The 19,038-nt window shown below is 37.2% G+C and overlaps 1 protein-coding gene across 3 annotated transcripts in view; it reads right to left on the bottom strand.

The window, feature by feature from the left end:
* Nucleotides 1-573: 573 nt before the first annotated feature.
* FMR1 (fragile X messenger ribonucleoprotein 1) overlaps nucleotides 574-19,038 on the bottom strand; it is a 30,288-nt gene continuing 11,823 nt past the window's right edge. The window contains exons 6-15 of one of the 3 annotated variants that reach the window (XM_059482768.1): nucleotides 18,822-18,915; nucleotides 18,617-18,733; nucleotides 15,784-15,954; nucleotides 15,603-15,681; nucleotides 13,203-13,312; nucleotides 9,753-9,839; nucleotides 6,771-6,966; nucleotides 5,290-5,433; nucleotides 4,266-4,348; nucleotides 574-2,538 (exon numbers count right to left, since the gene is read on the bottom strand). In XM_059482768.1, coding sequence (XP_059338751.1) covers nucleotides 2,377-2,538; nucleotides 4,266-4,348; nucleotides 5,290-5,433; nucleotides 6,771-6,966; nucleotides 9,753-9,839; nucleotides 13,203-13,312; nucleotides 15,603-15,681; nucleotides 15,784-15,954; nucleotides 18,617-18,733; nucleotides 18,822-18,915 — 1,243 coding nt within the window. In that variant the 3' untranslated portion in view covers nucleotides 574-2,376. Of the gene's footprint in view, nucleotides 2,539-4,265; nucleotides 4,349-5,289; nucleotides 5,470-6,770; nucleotides 6,967-9,752; nucleotides 9,840-13,202; nucleotides 13,313-15,602; nucleotides 15,682-15,783; nucleotides 15,955-18,616; nucleotides 18,734-18,821; nucleotides 18,916-19,038 lie in introns of all 3 variants that reach the window. The other 2 variants (XM_059482767.1, XM_059482769.1) reach the window with 2 other exon arrangements.

Raw genomic sequence — 19,038 nt, forward strand, 5'->3', positions numbered from 1 at the left:
TTTTCATTCATTAGACCGTACTTTATAATAGTTACCAATAGGACAGACCTGAACTCAAGCATCAGACAATTGCTGCACTTTCAAGTTTTGTAACAACATGACTTTTCAAAATAAATGTGTACATTTAGATTCACAGGTTAATTTGTTGAAATTTAATAACATTTTCAATCACTGGAATAGGAACTGAAAGGGATGTATGTGAAGTACACAAATACTGAAAAAGGCCATAACCCCAAAACCCACGTGGAAATGGAATGCAGCCAATTAGTCAGACTGTGGTTTAGGAATTTCACATTTACCTGGGTTAGCACCTTAGTGAACTCAACCACTGAATGTGAGAAATGAGTGCATGAAGTGTGACCACTCAACAGGTACTGTACCATTCCATGAGGAGACTGTGTCTTCTTGAGCATTTTGTGCTGTATTTTTGAAATCTGGTAGTATCTGAGATTTTTCTAAAATGTGTAAATAAACAATGGCTACAAGTTAAAGTCTAAACAAAGAAATACTTCCTACTTTCTGTCAGTTGAGATTTTTTAAAGCAATCATTCATAAGGATTGCATCAACATCAGTTAGCAGAGGAAGATCAAACTTTATTGAAACTGCTTGCATACAAAATATATTGCACTATAACCAAACAAATGTCAACATAAAATCCAATCTGTTGTAGCTAATATGTACAGAGAATATTGCCCAAGAGCAGTTACATTACAAGGTCAGTCTACCTTGGTTAATTATCTACAGTATTTTAAACCAAACAGCTTACAGATGATGTGTGCAAGGTACCAATTTCTGTTTTCAAATACTATACATTCCCAAAATAAATAACTAGAAATCAACATTAATGTTTGGCAATACTTTTTAAGACATTTTTATATTTGTTAAATCATGTGCAGTTCGTTGCCAGTTTTAGTATGCTCACCTGTATGCAAGGAAAAAAAAGAATGAAGAAAGCAAAGAAACAAAACTCACAAAATACATCAGAGGCAAGGTCAAGTTTGTACAATTCTGTACATAAACAGTGGCTCTCCTTCTGGAGTAATCTGAACAAAAATGGACTAAAATGAAGGTCTCTATGCAGTTGTGCCCAGTAAGTTTAACGTGTGATCAGAAATGAAAGAAAGCACAGCTCCTCCCACCACTTCCCCCCCTTCCCTGGTGTACAGCTGTACTTTGCATCAAATTCTGTGACACCTTCATATTGGCTGGTAATTAGGACCCTGCAGCTCAAAATATGAAGAACTTTTATTTTACCTTCAATATTTCAACTACTGTATCTGTAGTTGCCAGGGCATAATGTGGTGACTTTCTTCTTACCTCTCCTGAAATAGCCCCCAAATTAAAATAAGCAATTCAAAAAGTTTGGGAGGATGAAAACCATCAATGCTTTAGGCTGGTCATCTGGCCAAACAGCAGGCACCCACTACTAGCTTGTGAACATGTTACACTTGTTCCCTCAGTAACAATGAGTTTTTTAGTTTTCCACAATGGAAAGATTTTTTTTTTTTTAGTTTTTTTTTTTTTTTAAAAAAAAAGCTTCTGTACTGCCTACAAAGAAAAAAAATTACACCCCTTTTTCAATAACACTATTTGCCAAATCTTCAGTGCAAAATAAATTTCCTATTCTTATAACTGCCTAACTGAATGTTTATGTAAGGAAAAAATTATGGAAAGCATGCACTTGTCTATAAAGTACTAACGTCTGACAAGGATTGCTACATATATTTTACATTTAGTGTTACCAACTCATCTTCCCTGATTTCTGCATCCAAATATAATATTCCTACCTGCCAAGATATAAAAAAGGCACAGATCATACAACTTTTTTGCTAATGAAAATGACAATTGTTACATCACACAGATTTCAGGGTCCACCAAAATATTGAAAAAGGTGGACCAGAATGTGAACTGACACAGGACATAAAACGACATAGCATTTCATGAAGAACTGGTAAGTTAGATTGAAAACAGAAGCCAATTTGATTACTGCAAACACTATTTATTCTGAAAATTGAAATTGAGCAGTGAATTTGACCCGATGTGTTAAAATGGTACAACTGAACAGAAAGTTTACCAATGCACAGCTCAGTATTTTTAAAACAAACAAAAAAGAACCTTTCATCTTTTGAACTGCAATATGTACTTGGAAGCGATTTTCAGAAGTTCAGGTATTTTTATGCAAATATTTGAATAACTTCTTATTCTGAAAACAACTGCATACTGTTGATGTTAAAAAAGGCTAACAGAGAACATATGTTCATTTCATGCCCTGCGCCATCTTGCCTACTATTTTGTCTTTGGCCTAACAAGTTTCTCTAACATGGAATAGGAATTACTGAAACAGTATAGGAAGTATGACTTCAGAGTTATGCAGTTTAGGGGACTCCGTTGACCAGCGGCTGCTGAGCGTCCGCGCTGTCCGTCTTCTCCTTCTTGGGGTTCCGCTCCTTGCCCGTGCGCAGCCGGCTGCCTTCGCTCGAGGTATTCTGTAAGGTTTGAGTGTGGACACTCCTTTCATTATTGCAGTCAGTTCTGATCTGGAACAATTTACAGTTATACAAAGCATTCTCCTCCTTTCCTCCACCCCTGGGCGCTCTCGGAGCAGCAAATAGTGCCAGCCCCTCATGGCTTTGTTAAATGTATCCAGCTGCAGGGGAGGGTGAAAATTCTTTTCTGTTCAAAAAATGCCACATACCTGTGAGCCAAAAAATCCTCTGCCATCTACCTAGCATTTGGAGCTAAGAGAAAAAGTTACAGTTTGTTTGTGCACAAAAGAGTTGAATTAATGTCCGATGGATCCTTGAAACATTATTTCAACTTCTAGTAATTTGATTTCCTACTCTTTATAAGCAAAAAGCCCCCAAATGACACAGAGTCATTTCATAGCAGCATCTCTGAATCTCAGATTCTACTCAGACCTTTTTGAATCTGAAAAAAAAAGATCAATTTAATACACCCAAAAAACTTCTGCAGTCTTTTTAAGTGGTCATAAAAAATTTCAAGAGAGCATGTTGAAAGCGTATTTTTATGCTTGCAAAGGAGGCAAATGCTTATTCCTTTACATGTAACATGAATTTTGCAACTTGCTCAGCCAAATCTGAACAACATGCAAGTCCTTATTTTCTTGTAACATGTTACTGCATCCAAATCTTGGGGCAATAGATAAAAGCCCCCATGATTTAAGTGCCTTATGTATTTTTTTTCAGCACCACATTTTCTCACTGCCTACTTCAAACTTGGTAAGGTAATTACTAATTAATTATAAAACTCACACGGCCATTATTTATTTTTTGTTTTGCAAAGTCAATTACTTGCATTTCATATCCCTATTCAATTACTACACCTTTAAGTTCAGCACTCCCATTTCAAAAACTAAGCACTGGTCACTTATTCAGTTTTTTCCCTTTCTTAACCAGGTTTTCCAAAAACCAAGCCAAGAGTCACCCTGATGCCCCTTTGGAACCCTGACTCCTGGTACCACCACACAGAGGCAGCAGCTTGCAGCACTTCTGTGTTTCTTCCTCCCAACTTAACTCATCCTATGCAGTAAGAGATGGTGGAAGGTTTGCAAGCTACCACTTACAGCAAGGACAGTTTCCATGTGGGGAAACTTAACATATATACATAAGGTATCACCTTGATAACTTTATGAAACAAAGCATTTGAAAAAATGTGGAAATATCTTTATAAAAAGCTTTAAAATATTTAAAGGTTACAAGATATTTCAAACCTGTTGCTTGAAAAGTTTCTTGATGTGAATTTGAAACTTACTTTCTAGACTGAATAGCCTTCAATTACAAATGTTTCATTTAGTAGTGGAGGTTGTTTCTGAAGTTTAATCTTTCTTACTCTGAGGATTCTGGCTACAACACACACTCTTTATATATGTTAAGCATTTTCTTCCCTCAGGTACACAGAAAATAGACAAAAACACAGCAAGAAATAAAAGCTAAAATCAAAGCACTAGTAAGAACAGAGACTGAAATCAAGCTGGTTAGTACATCCTTGGGACTTGTCATCAGTTTTTTATCAGACAGAGCTCAACAGCATTACAAAATTGCATCTTTACACAGCTTGATATATTTAGAGTCCTGAGCATCTGCATAATTTTGTAACACAACTTTTGTAGATGTGATTAGGGAGTCAAAGAATATGGAATCACAAGGCTACAGTATCACTCACAACGCACAACAGAAGACTCTACTGTTACTATAGGACACAATGCAATTTTAAGAGTACAGACTTCCCACATGAGCAGGGTTACCTCAAGAGACCCGTCCGCTGTCCTCCCTTTCGCCTCTCTTGAGTTGCGCTGACGGTTGTCTGTTCGCGACTGTTCGTCATTGCCTGGAAGGAGAATTCATCCACCAAGTTGTTCAACACAGACATCATCTTCTGCCACTTAAATTTTACACAAGCACAGGAGGCAATTCAGAATTTTCTGGCTCACGAACACATATTATTACTAACATTTAACAGCTCTTAAACTATGGGCCAGGAATCACTAAAGAAAATGTTCTCAGGTGATGATGCAGACAAAACCTCAGTGTTTTAAATCACTACAGTTTAAAAAACACTGACTAGTGACTGGAAAAAGAACACTTCTCAAAATGATTAACCACAGAAGAGAGGTACACAATCAGCAGTGCTTAATACCTTCTCATTTTTTAATGGCTTATAAGCTTCCTAAATTATACATTACTGTCTTTATTATGCAGCACCCATATTTTGAAAAAAAAAATAATCAAGAAATAAGCAGAGCTGCAGAATAAAGTATTTTAACCAATAAATATAATGGAACATCATATGTTCTTGTATATATATTTAGCTTTTTAAAGTTCTCCCATGTTACTTTTGCCTGGTCCTTTCCATTGAACACCTAAATTACAATGTTATCCTGTTCCAAGAAAATCAAATATAAGAAGATGTGAATATGGACAGCTGAATGAGTAAAACAGATTTTAAAAGATTTTTCTGTATCTACATACAAACTAGAATTTGATTCCTTGATGTTGATGTGTGATAGACAAACTTGAGCCAAGAGGCATTTTAGGAAAACAAATATAGCGAAAACCCCCCCAAAACTAAAGCAGGTCAAAAAGAATTATACCACTCTGCTCAATGCTCGACACATCTGAAACAAAACACTCCATTTAAAAGACTGACAAAGTCAGGAGAGGCCAGCAGATGGGGAGTTTGGAGGATGAGGAAAGGAGCAGCCGGCAGAAGGGAGTTTGCTTTAGGATTCGCTCACTGACAGCCGCTTCCAAAGGGAGTCTCTGCTTTACCTTTGAATCCTCCGCGGCCCCGCCCGCCCTGGCCTCGGGCGCCGCCGCCGCGCCTCCGCCCGTCCCCCCGGCGCAGGTAATTGTCCCGCTCCTCCTCCGCCGGGGCCGCCGACCAATCGCTCAGCTCGTCTCTGTGATCAGACTCTGTTTCAGAAGCATTTGATGCTTCAGAATTAGTTCCTATCAAGAGGATGAAAAAAATCCAAACACGCCAGTGTAGCTTAGCATGGAATTACTATAGTAGAATGCAAAATGTATATATTTAAATTCTTTCTTTTTTGTTAATGGACAGTTTTGGGATGTTTTTGCCTCTATAACATACATAATACAGAAAAGTACACAATATATATTACTTCTTCAAAATTCAAGACAGACTAATAAAAATTAGTTGTGTGTTTAAGGCTAAATAATTAAGTGTGTCACATGCTTAAAATTGGTCTTATCAGTATATCAATAGATTACTGAACATACTACAAAATGTAATAGACGTCTAATAAGACATAAGTGTAATAGACTAGACTCCTTCGTATTTCTACAACTGAAAGTTGTGAATGTAACTTGTCCTGTCTCCTCTCACCACTGCAATTCATCTATGAAAAGAAAAAAATTTCATCATGAAACAGCCTGTAAACAGACTACAAAAGAAGAGAACAAAGTCAAAATGCTAGAAATGTATCAATTCAAATAAATGGCCATTGTAATTTTTCCAATTAACAGATCACCTTTATTGACAAAAGCTGGTCCTTTCCCCATTTTTTCCCCCCATAACCCATATTATTAGCAAAGTGAGTTCACATCTTCTAAAAATAGTAAACATCACAAAAACATTAATTTTGTATATGCAGAACGTAAGCTATGATTTTCTTACAAAGTTCACACTACAGGCCTTTCAGTCAGGACAAACACCAGCTGACCTACATTATGGATAATGAAGTAATAGATTGCTCTGAAGAAGCACGATCTGGAAAACTATTCATTAATGCATTATCCAAGGTTTCAAAGAGTAACACATTATTTTGGTGAGTATGGTCTTCTATTAAAACATAAAAGTTCAATTTATTATGAAGAAAGTAGCTTTCATGTAAATTGAGCTACACAGTATTTTCACCTATAAATATTTATATTAGGATAGACCCACGCAGGCTTAAATGAAAACTGAGACTTAATGGTCAGGAATTGTTCAAAATATAGCTAAAACAACAATCCTTGCCCTAAGGAGTTAGGGAATAACTAGTTATGCTCCATAATGTAGGAGACAGAAGCATGCTGTAAGAAGCAGGAACTGCATGGAAATCAGTGTAGATTACAGGAAAGCACTACACTTGGAAGTACTTTCTTACAGCATAAAGCTCTGTATCATCTTCAAATATTAACACTCAATAGTAACTGCATTGTAAACGGCTCTAAGTCCAGTCTTTTCCAAGCAGTCACAAAAGCAGGAGGCCTCCCTGAGCAGTGCAGGTGTCCCTGGAGGCACCTACCTGAAGCGTAGCCTGGCCCACGCCGGCTGTGGCCGCGGTTCCGGTAGGGGCGGCTGCCGCGGCCGAGGCCGGGCCCGTCGTCCGTCATGTACCCTTTGTCCTTGTCCGGGCGGTTCGAGGGGGGCCGCGAAGTGGCTCCGATCTGGCGCAGTTGCTCATCAATCTGCAATCGTTCCAAACGCAGCTGGTCCACCTCCTGTGCAAACACAACCAGCAAGTCATGGACCACCACTATGTAACCATCTGCACGTGCACACACACGGGTCTCAGAGAGAAAAACCACTGAAATATTACAACTGATTAATACTCAAACAGTAAATCAGCTTTGAGAATAACTTGCCTAACAGAAAGGCTTTCAAATGTTCAAGTCCACGTGCTACCAACACAATTCTTACAGTGGCACAGTTGACAAGTTTAGGTTTGTATCAAGAAAAAGCATTCAGATCAGAACACAAGCTCTTTACACTGCTGCACATAACACCAGTTATTAAACAATTCTGATGTAACAGTATTGTTCCTTAAAAGGCACTCTGCTGTTAAACCCTACACAATGATAATGAACAGTATGAGGAAGCATAAAAGCATAGAGAGAAAAGTGCTGTAACTCAGACACAGAAGCATCAGCACACAGCACCCTTCCCACATACAACTGGGTAAAAGAGATACAGCAACACATATTCATGAAGTACCTTTGCTAGTTTCAGATATTACCTAGCTCACATCAGAGCGGCAATCTCCTTTTTCTTTAATTAGGGAGAAATCTATTGATAGAAGTTTCATTCTGACACTGTATTCTCTGCAGGTCACCTAGCCCAGCCAGGACTTTGTTAAGATGCTCTGGTACTCAGGAATGCACTCCATCAGTGACTTGGTGTATGGCTCTTCTCTCCCCCTTAAGATATTCCCTAACTCAACCTTCCTTTAGGAAGACTAAGACTTCTTGCTCCTGACTCTCCCATTGGTATTAGGGGCTGATGTTCCTTAGGATGAAACTTATAAATAAAAAAAACCCCCAAAACTGAGGATGACATTCAGCATCTCATCCTTCCTGTTTGTGAGCAAGTTCCCATCTCCATCCAGCAGCAGGCCTGTATTTTCTTTGATATTCCTTTTGCTGCCAATATCTCTGCAGCAGCTCCCCCTGTTCCCCTTCACAGCCCTTGCCATATTCAACTCCTGACGGACTTCAGCTTTCCAAACTCATCCCTGCCCACACACATTGTGTCCATTTGATTCACCTGTCCTGACTTTACTCCTGGTATCCTTGGTTTTCCTATATTAATTTAGTCACAGGTTTCTTGCTGATCCCTGCAACCCTACTGTTACTTTTGTGTGAACACCTGCATATCAAGATGGACTATTCTTGAGCTCAGAGGTGATGCTTTAAGAGCTGCTCTTCTAAACCTGTTTTCCTTCCAGGAATCTATCCTATGGGATTCTTCCAAGCAGATCCCTGAACAGGCCAAAGTTCACCTTCCTGCAGTCTGAGGCTCTGAATCCTGGTCTAAGTCAGTCCTCTCAAGATTCTGAAAATTCACTAGTCATTCCAGCCAAGTCTGCTTTCTTCTTTTTACAGACCAAGAAAACCATGACTCTGAGCTGATACAGTACATTTGATGGTGATGCACTATTATGTATCTTTTACAAAAAGTTTCCTTAATAATCTTTGCCTGGAGGCATAAAAACATGAAAATCTTAGAGGAACAGGTCTGTCCCACTTGTCAGTGAACTGGAGGACATTATTCTGAATCATAAGGCAACAGGCCACTAAGATAACAACATTTTCTGTGTTTATGTTTAATGGGATGGGAAGAATCTATCCAGTAGTTATCACAGACTGATGAACACTTACTTGTGACCTTTGGTTCAGGAAGGTTTAAGAGCACTAAGACAAAGTGACCATAGCTCATGATGAACTGATCAATTTAAAACAAAACTGCTGAGCTATTAAACACTTCCCACTACCATGTCAGTGCCCATTCAAGTACTGACTCACGTGCAAGTATGCACTTTAGGCAGCCAAAGAAGTTTAAACCAGAAATATCTTTTCAAAGCATAGCAAGCATCCAAGAAATGAACTTGATTTTTAGTATTAGTTTTCATCTGGTTCTTCTCTGCCTCTGTCTTGTGACACCTGCAGAGCTGTTGTACCTCTGCTCCAAAACACTGACAAAAGCAGAATTAAAAGGTAAAAGTGACTGAGTTGGTAAGAAAACAAAAGTTGTTTCTTCTCCTGACTTCTTTGATTACCTGTATTGAAAAGTTTAACAATGTATAGAAATTTTAGCATTCTAAAACATTCACTGATGGCTACTGCACTGACTGGACATAAACCATGAATGATCTGAAGGCTTCAAAACAGATGCAAGAGTTTATTTAATTAAATGAACTCAAAGCTGTCCCTCCTGTTACATCTGGCCCTGCCATTGGGCACCTGGCCACAACCACCACAGGCAAAAGTAACTCTAAGCAACAATATGGGATATTTTTTGCTCCCTATACAACAGACCACTCATCACAGACTACTGAGGAAGTTATGGAGCCAAGAGGCAAACACAACATATAAAGCTGAGTTGCCTACAAAACATAATCAGGTATGAAATGTCAATTCATTACAGAAAAAGTAGTTTAGCATTTTTGCATTAAAACAAATGTCCACTCTGTACAAGATTCTGCATGGAAGGCCGTTTGCTCTGCAGCTGCATGAAGGATTGGCTACTCTCTCATATATAAAGCTGGCAGCACATTTTGACAGATTTTTTAATTTTCTTACTCTTTTGTAATGTGCATCCTGAAAGATGTTGTCATCCTATTCTTGTCAAATTATTCTTTTAAAAACATTTCATTTTCAGACAGAAAACCTTTTATAATACTAATTGTTCAACAGTCTCAGGATCTGAACAGTTTATCATCATCACACTGTTACCACCCTAAGTATTGATAGAAAAAAAATCAGTGGTAAAGCAGCATCATTATCCTCACCTTTAAATAATTAAGATGATAATCCAGAAGAACAGTTGCATTAGTGATGCTATCCTTGGTTCCTACAAACACAAATGGTACCATGCCCTAAAACACAGAAACAATTGGCTTTGGTTATTGATAAGGTATTGAATCCTGAATTAGGTAATGAATTCAAACTACTGTAAAACCTGAAAACAATTCTTACACCATGAATAAGCAAAAACGAAAAAGTGAGAAACAGTCTATTTTAATTCTGATATTGACTACACCATGTACTCTAATTCCCTTTTTGCAAAGAGTTTTTTTTCAATAGGCTGATTTACATCATTTGCATCACAATGTCAATATTTATTTTTCTGAACAAGTGAAAAAGAGTCAATTTAGAACACTGTTTTCCCCCTTCAAGCTAATACCACCTTTGCTGACTGCATCCATTCTCTCACAACAGCTCCTTTTGGTCTACCTTTGATATTTTAAAAAAGTAAATCAAATTAACATTCTGTCACAAAACAAAACCTGATCCTTCTTGAAGATCTGTACAGCTGTAAAAAAAGCGCCAAAAAATATTCAAGGAAGAGTTAGTACTTCAGGTGAGGATTTCTAACTTACAGTTCTTCTAGCTTTCAAGCATGTGAAGTGATTCAATAAACACATGGAAAATATAAATCTGGAAATTCTAAAGTCTGAAATTATGACACTGAGAGACAAAATACCTAAAGATTAACTTAGGTAGCCAAAGCAGGTGAAAACAAAAACTGTCTAGAAGGTTCCACTGAGTGTGGAAAACAAAGTAAACCTTAGCAATAGAAGGACAATTTCTACACCAAAACTTCTGACACTCAGCCAGGTCCCTGCAGCATTTCAGAGGTGTGAGTGCAGCCCACCCAGGCCCAAGAAGTGAACCTGACTGTTCCAGCAGCTGCAGCACCTGGGCAGGAGAAGCTTCACTGTGGACTGCAGAGGTTAAGCTGAGCATCTCCAACACTCAGCTGCTGAAGCCCATGCCACTGCAGAGCAGAGCCTGGCACACCTGCTGATTATCTCAAAGATTGTTCTGCTATCTCATCATTACCTCTACAGAAGCCTTTCATTTTCACTGTACACACACCCTTTACAGAACTGCATTCCAAAGGAAGGTTGGCTGCAGAAGTGAAATCATGTAAGACACTAATGTCTTAAAAATTAAAAGCACACTGTGCTGAGATTGCCCAGGAGTGGCCAGTCTATAATTTGTCTCCCCTTTTAGGCTTGTGTTTGGTTTTCTTCCCCCATCCCTTTCTTTTACAGGCAAACCCCTTACATTAGACCTTACACATCTACATTAAGTAACCAGGAAAAATAATATATACACAGTCCTCTAGTCCTAAGGAACCTCAACATTAACACTGACTTTCATAAGCATTAAAAATTCTTCAGCCACAGGCATTGTTGACAGAAATGTTTTATTATCTGGGGTATTTTAAGTTTCATAAATATTTTATACAACCTGATAAAGAGCAGTGAAATTTCTACTAAACTGGCACTAACTAGCTCACAGTATCAATTATTAAATGATGACAAGACAAATGATTTAAGAGGGCATTTAAGGAAACTGCTTCTGTTGCTTCTGGCAGTGCATTCAAGGTATGACAATGCCAGCTATTAAGAATATGAGCTGGTAACCATGTCAAGCAATTTCAGCCATACAAAAGCAGCAAAGTGCTTATTTATTGAGCCTTATTTTTGTCTTCAAAGCAAAAGTACCTATGTTCAACTTGGCTGCAGTGGGGGAAACTGAGCAGCCCTCACGTGCATACTAAATACAGAGATAAAAGTAATATACATTACTGTAACAAACAGTACCTATCTCATTTTAAAATATGAAAAGCCTGAAGATAGCCTGTTATAAAATAATGGGATGTATAAAACTGCACTTCAAACTAATGGGCAGTATTCTAACATTTCAGTCACATAAAAAGAACCAAGTGCTGTATTAAAATTTAATTGAACTACTGTTCTACTACAAGAAGAAGGGCTGCAATATCCAAATTTACATATGGAAAGATTATTTGGATTTTATAGTTGAAATAAAGCTGCATTCAATTTACAAGTACCAACTCTTACCTGTTCAAGTCTGATCCAGGTTTCTGAGATGACACAACTAACACATGAAGCAGTGCAAGCAATGCCAGTGTTAGTAATGTCATTACAGGTAAAACAGAAGTATGAATGCAGAGCTTGACAGGTAAAAAAGACCTTTCAAGATAATCCTTCAAAGCTGCATTTTGGACAGAAAAATGTAAGCAAATCAGCTTTTTCAAATCAGAATTAAAAAAATAAAAAAGCCAGACATACTCTCTGCAGCCATGAGTCCTGGCTCTTTTACCCTTCTGTGATTCTCTAGCCTGCAGCAATAGCAGCACCCTCTTGCTTATTAAACTAATCCCATTTTATGCTGCAGGAATTTTTCTTTAGAAATTAAATACGACTGACCAGTGAAACCTTTAAGTCTAAATATTGACCATTTACCTTTTCAGACAGATGTAAAACTAGTAGAATAGTAAAAAAAACCCTTAGTAATTGCCTAGCCACTCTGTATAGAAAGATGGAAATTGGATTGTGGATTTCCACTAAGTCCTACAGCGATAAAACAGCAGAGGAAATAACTACTCAAGCAAGAATATAAGAAACCACATTTCATAGCTTATCCAAAGTGCAAAGGTTCTTAGCTGGTACATATTTGGATTCTGAGGTAAATGAAAGGCAGTTCAGTTTTCTTTAAGCACATTTCACACCTGGAACTGCAGGGAGTCTTTTTGCATTGAGATGTCAAGACCTTCATGCTGTAAGATTTTTTGCATACCACAACCTTGCCCCTCAATGCAGCCCTACACAGAAGTGCCTCAAATGACAATGTTTGAGACTTCATTCAGGCCCTCTGCAAGGCTGCCAGCCCTCCTGTGCAAACCTGGGCTTTCAAAGTGTTCATGCTTGTTTTTTCTTTAGGTTATAATTTACAGGCTCTTGTGAACCTAGGTAGTATTTTTTAAAAGCAGAGATTTAACATAAGGCACAAGTTTTTCATTTCAACAGAAAAAAATTGCAATGAAAAATTAAACCAGGTAAAAAGCTAAGAAATCAAACTCAAAGAAGATTGATGAATGAAATCAGTAAGTTTCATATATATGGATTTATAGCACATGCTGGGAAATGTCATTGCTTCTAACAGGAACCACATGAAATCTCTAAGAAGGTGCACCACCAATAAATTTCACAAAGCTTTTTTCTAAAACAGAGAAGCCAAATTTATATAAAAAATTATATTCCAAATTTTTATTCCTCAGCATTAATAGAAAAAGATAGAATCCATGAGAAAACACATTAATCACTTATCTTACAACTACAAAGATAGAAGGAAGAAATTACTTGATAATTGGGTAGAATATAACCAATTAACAAAAAGAAAAATTAAATTAACTGAAAACATACCTCTTCTTGTGGAATATTTTTATCATTTTCAGCCTCAATTCTCACTCTTACAACGCCAGATTTGTCCACTATCTCCTGAATCAGTTTTCCATTTTTTCCTATTACTTTTCCTACAGAAAGAACATACAGAACATTCAACCTGAGAGTATTGCTATACTCTAATTAGACAGGACTATTTAAGTGCCAGTGCAAGAACTTGATCCTCTACAACAAAGATTTAGCTAATAAGCCACAAACTAAAATGTTCACATAAGCTTGTGGTGGTAACTTATAAAACATATTGATTACAGAAATACTTGATACCTTGAATGCTTATTTGGCTTTGCTTTGGTAGGTTTAAAATAACTTCAAAAATTACAAATATTTCTGTTTGCATTTAAAATAGCCAATCAAAACAAACAAAAATCATTTTACAGTGCCTTAACATCTGCTGGAACTACTCCTTGTGTAAGCAAAACTTAGTTCATTTACAAAATCTTAGTTGATCAAACACTACCAAAGATACGGTCTGAGGCAGATGTAAAATTCTCTAAAACTGAGGTTTTCAGACATTTTTGCCAGTAGTTTATAATTCACTAAAAATTCCAGGATAAAAATGGAAATAAATTATACTCCAATGCCAGTAATGCAGACATGTATCTTCTGAAGCAGACATTCTACTGTGAGACAAGGAAAATGAAAATTTAGCTCTCTCCCATCTCAGCAAAACAACGTGCTGCAAACTGGCAGGAAAACGAAGCTGCCTGGGCTGTGATGAGGGAAGACACATCCTTCAATCACAGCTTTCAAGAAAAGCTTTAAAGAGTGATGTCAAACATGTTTTCTGGATGGAACAAAAAAAGTATTTTTATTTAACAAACTGTTGAACATGTCTTAAGACATGATCGTTTTTCATTGGCACATCACTAAATTAGAGGTAAAAACCCCAAGTGCATAAGAGCTACTGTTTGACTGATATAATTAATCCATGAAGAAGAATTTAAATACCACTTTTAGTTACAAGAGACTCCTATTGCTCCTATCATTCAAAGCTAAATAAAGTTTCATTTTTGTGTTTCAACTTGTCTGACATGAATATTTGCAGAAAACATGACAAAATATGCCCAGTAAGTTCCTCCTCAATGACAAAGGCTGTTTTGATTATCAAAAACTATTTCTGAGTACTTTATCTGAATACTTTATTTCATTATATATTACTGGCAAATGGAACAGCACCTTACTAATAAATGTAAAAAAGCCTTGGTAATGATTTAAAAAATAAATCACTCAAAACCTTCACAACTTACATCAGTTACTCCAATCCAAGCTTTTGTGAGGATTTGGCAACACACACAAATATTTTCAAATAAAAATGTCCATACAGACTTTAAAAAATAAATACCATCTTGGGTGGGTTTCTCCTTTGTTTGACTTTTTTTCAGTTTGAATTTTTAAAAATATAATTAAATAGAAAAAGGTGGTTTGTTTGCATTTTCTTTAGATGAAAAAGTATCAGTATATACATCTATCTAAAAAAGCCTTCTGCATTTTTAAAGCAAATTACTAGGAATTTTAAATGCCAAATTATTCAACATAGCTTATTTCAGACATAATATAGGGTTAAGCCAAAGTTATATTCTAAAGGATCCTTGTCAAGAAGAGTAGAAATGAAAACCTGGCAAAGAAATATAATTGCTAAGTTCTAAAGAGAAACAGACTTTAAGACCTCACATTAAAATAATGATGGCAGCTTATCATTTTCACTTATCACCAGTAAAAACAGGGGGGAATAAAGAAGGGAAAACTGTTTTTAATCAATTCCAGAGCTGAGCTGCCACATTCCTTAGGACTTGTCCTGCTGCAGAATTTCACACTGCTTCAACACCAGCTTTCATACACTCCCTGACAACCTATTAAAGCATTTGCTTTCAGGGCTATGCTTTACCATAAAATGTCTTCTCTGCTCTTTTCTAATCTACTGAATGAAATAATGTATTTTTATTTTGCTCTATAGCATCAAAAGCTTATTCAAATACTTCTCCACATATACAAGGGCTGCGTTTTTAAGACATTTTTAATTGTTTGGCAATGGAAGTATTTTAAATTTTCTTCATCACTGATACCTAGTTCATCTCACAGTGCTGCTTCTAAACATCTCTAAAAGGACAGGGGGAAAAAAAGACAAATATAAGTCAAAGAAATTATTCAAAATATACTTGGAAAATAGGAGACTGCAGATTCATCTCTTCTATAGCTCAACTACTGTCTGGACTTGTTTGGGGGAAGTAAATAATTCTCTAGCTCAATCCAGAAATTATTCTACCTTGTACTTGAGCATCAGCACATTGCTTCCAGTTCAGTGCAGTTCTCAGAAGGCATTTTTCCTTACTTCCACACAGGCAGCCTCCAGAAATGACTTACCTACTAAATTCCTTGGGACTTGTATGACATCTTCAGCAAATTCAAGGTAACTTCTTGCCTTTTTCACAGCATCTTGATCCTACAATAGAAAGAAGTGTAAGAAACAAGACACATTTCCCCAAGGTTTTTGTTCGCTTGTTTCCTTCAGGTATTTTCGGAAACGACAGAGAAGGGAACTCACCTCTCCATAAATATGGAATGTACAAGTATCTTCATCAAGATCAATGGCAGTCACTCCAGGGACTTTTCTGGCTTGCTGAATATTAGCACCATGAGTGCCAATGGCCAAACCCATTAGGTCTTCACGTACTACAAACTGTTCATGGAACCGGGATGCAAGTTGCCTAGAACTCTGAAGAAAAATCTCATGTCAGCTCCCTTTGATTGTCTCTCCAGCACACTGGAGAGAGAAATCAACATAAATTTCAAGCCTATTATTCAATCAGGTGCTTAGCCTACTTTTTATTTACTCAATCCCTTTACTGCTCTTATTTTAGCTTCAAAACCACCAAGGAGTCTCCTTCAGAAATGTTTTAAATGTTAACATAAGGCTGGCCTCTAGCTGTGTTGACACCTCCATTCTGAATTACCCTTTAATAGCTACAGCTATCAGGTGTTACTAGGGAAGACAGCACTCATAAGGTAGTGAAACAGTAACTGTGGTGATTATTAAAGCAAACCTTACAATCTCCAAGAAAAAACCTGCACCAATTTCAACAGGTGGGTGAAACTGTAATAACTCAATGACTGACACAATTATATATAAAACAGAGCAGCTGTGGATATCTACTGCACTTTAAAAAAATGAAGAATCTGTGCCTATGCATGACAACACAAAAAGTGTTTGAATTCAGAGAACAAATACGTTCAGAATTTCAGCCAGGAATCACACATCTACCCAGACAGAAGGGTCATACTGAGCACTCACAAGCATGAGCATAACAGAACACAGGAAAGCAACAATTGTTTAATGCATTGTGGGAAGACAGAGAATTTCCAACTGTGATAATCTATTAAGGAAGGAGTGTTTTGCAAGGAAGAAACAAGATAAAAGCCAAGAGATATAATCCTGTCCATGTTTCTGCATTGCAATTGAAGCTGTAACTACTGTCAAGACATACATAAGCACACTTCAAATTAGCAGTTCAATGTCAGCAAAATGAGACCCACTTGATGCTCTAAAAGCCATGTTTGAGAAGTAGAGCCATGCAAGTCAAGAAGATAATATGCAAAAAAGAAGGTGCAACAAATAGGAAGAAAAAAACTCCACTGAACAAAAGAAGCTGGTCTAGCGATAATGACTCAGGAAACAAAATAGGTAAAACTGCTGGAAGAAAAGAAGGGGCAGACTTTGAAAGCTCAGTGACTATGAGACACATAAAAAGGTTTACTTGATGAAAACAGTGAGCTGCTATTAGTAATGCAGTAAAGCCCAAAGTGTTCACTAAATATTTTTTCTGCAGATGGACATGTGCAGTCTGTTGGTATGTCAGTGTCTCAACAATAATCATGAGTATGATTTTTATTATCTGAAGCTCTTCCTTTCAACTTTGGATGAAACTGATTTTATATTTACTCTAACTACAAGAAACACAAATGCCAAAATGAAAAATAGCAGCCAACTTCTGTCACACAAATTTTAACTGTATATATTTATCTCACAACCTTTATTTAAGTACTTAGGTAGAAACTGAAGTTCAACAATGGTTTTCCAGTGAGAACCAAATCAAGTTTGAGACTTTCACAGCAGCAAAAAGACTCAGTGCTACAATGACAAGAAGAATCCAAGATTAGTTTGGGAAAGGAATCAATGACAACAGTTGTTAGTGCATGTATTTGTGGGGGCATGTAAAGAGAATTAGCTCTAAAGAGGCTGTTGTTCTTCCCACCTCCAAAATAATACTTTGCACTTCAAGAGGTAAACTGCCCACACAACTGTCAGTTCTGGAGGATAAAGAAGAATGATTACTGAAGAGCTACAATGGGGTGCTCAGTAAGGAACACCAGTGAGGAGAAACTGGTCCATCCCTCATCTTGAGAAAAATGAAAACCCAAACAAACCTAGATTTCAGCTCTCAAACACAGAAATCAAGATACAAAAGAGGGAAGAGCAGAAGTGAGAAGTTCTTGTAACAGTGAGTATGCCCACTGGACACACAAGGGCTGAACATGACATCCCACTCCAAACAGATGGAACCCCTGGGAAAGGGGAATGAAACCTGGCTCTGCAGAAACACTGCTGGTATACACCTGTGTCAAACTGAGTTACAGGAGTTTAAGTGGTATCTCTGATTCTTGACAGTGAATCTAAAAAGTTTTCATAAATATTGCTATTTTTTCTAATTTGTAGATAGGAGAAAAACCATGAAGAAATGTTAATCCTGGTGTATAAAAAAACCCTCTTATTTCCTTGCCTACTCTTTTCTTTTTTTTTTTTTTTCTTTTACCCATGGACAAGGATGACTCAAGCTTCTTGCCAGTCAACACCCACTCACCAGTCACAGGAGTATCAGAAGCTGTATCTGCTGTAAGATTATTTCCTAACATTTTATCTATAGACAAACCTATCCCTTCATACATTCTACCAGCATCAGTTTTCACCCCCTTCATCTCATTTTCACTGTATTATTTTGCTAGATCCAGTTCTAGTCCTATCAGGATCATAACATATTCACTCCCATCTATTTTTAAAGCTACCAAATATGTGGCATTATTTGTGCAATGATGGCTATTTTATGCTTCAAAATATGAAAGAAATACACATGTATGTGTATCTACATAGCTGTATTCAATCCCCCACAAAATCCTGCTGATGAGTCTTTGAAAGAACAGGCCTTGTAACTGTAAAGATCTTTGTTGGATGACACTTCCACCTGCCTTTTTTACCACCCAGATTATTATCAATACATCAATACTTTCACCTCAATGCAAGTCCCACCAGCTAAGAAACACATCAGGGATTTTTTTTATTATCTGTTTCACTCAAATTACTTCAGGGAAGACAAGCAACATACCTCCAGCTGTTTGCTGGCTTCTTCATTTCTCAGTATCAGGGATAGCTTGGTGCGCAGACTCCGAAAGTGCATATCAATGAGCATGTTGGCTCGCTTCGTGGTCACGTCGTTGATCGACTGCATTGGGAATAAACACAACAGTGCTTTACACATGGACTCGTGAAACAAACCACTGCCAATGCTCCAGTAAAACATTTGTACTTACCAAAATAATAAGCTGGTGGTTTTCAGAATCATATGTTACAGAAAAAGCTCCAACTGCCTTTTTGAAGTCCTTATGTGCAGATTCTTTGGCACACCTAGGAATAAAAATGTAACAAAGTTAAAAATAGTAACCACTGCATTTATGGTTAACAGCCAAAAAGATTAATTCCTTAATACAAAGAATGTAAATAAAGATTTGCAAGCTGTCCCTTTCAAAG

The sequence above is a fragment of the Ammospiza nelsoni genome, chromosome 15 (assembly GCF_027579445.1).
Source record: "Ammospiza nelsoni isolate bAmmNel1 chromosome 15, bAmmNel1.pri, whole genome shotgun sequence".
Classification (NCBI taxonomy): domain Eukaryota; kingdom Metazoa; phylum Chordata; class Aves; order Passeriformes; family Passerellidae; genus Ammospiza; species Ammospiza nelsoni.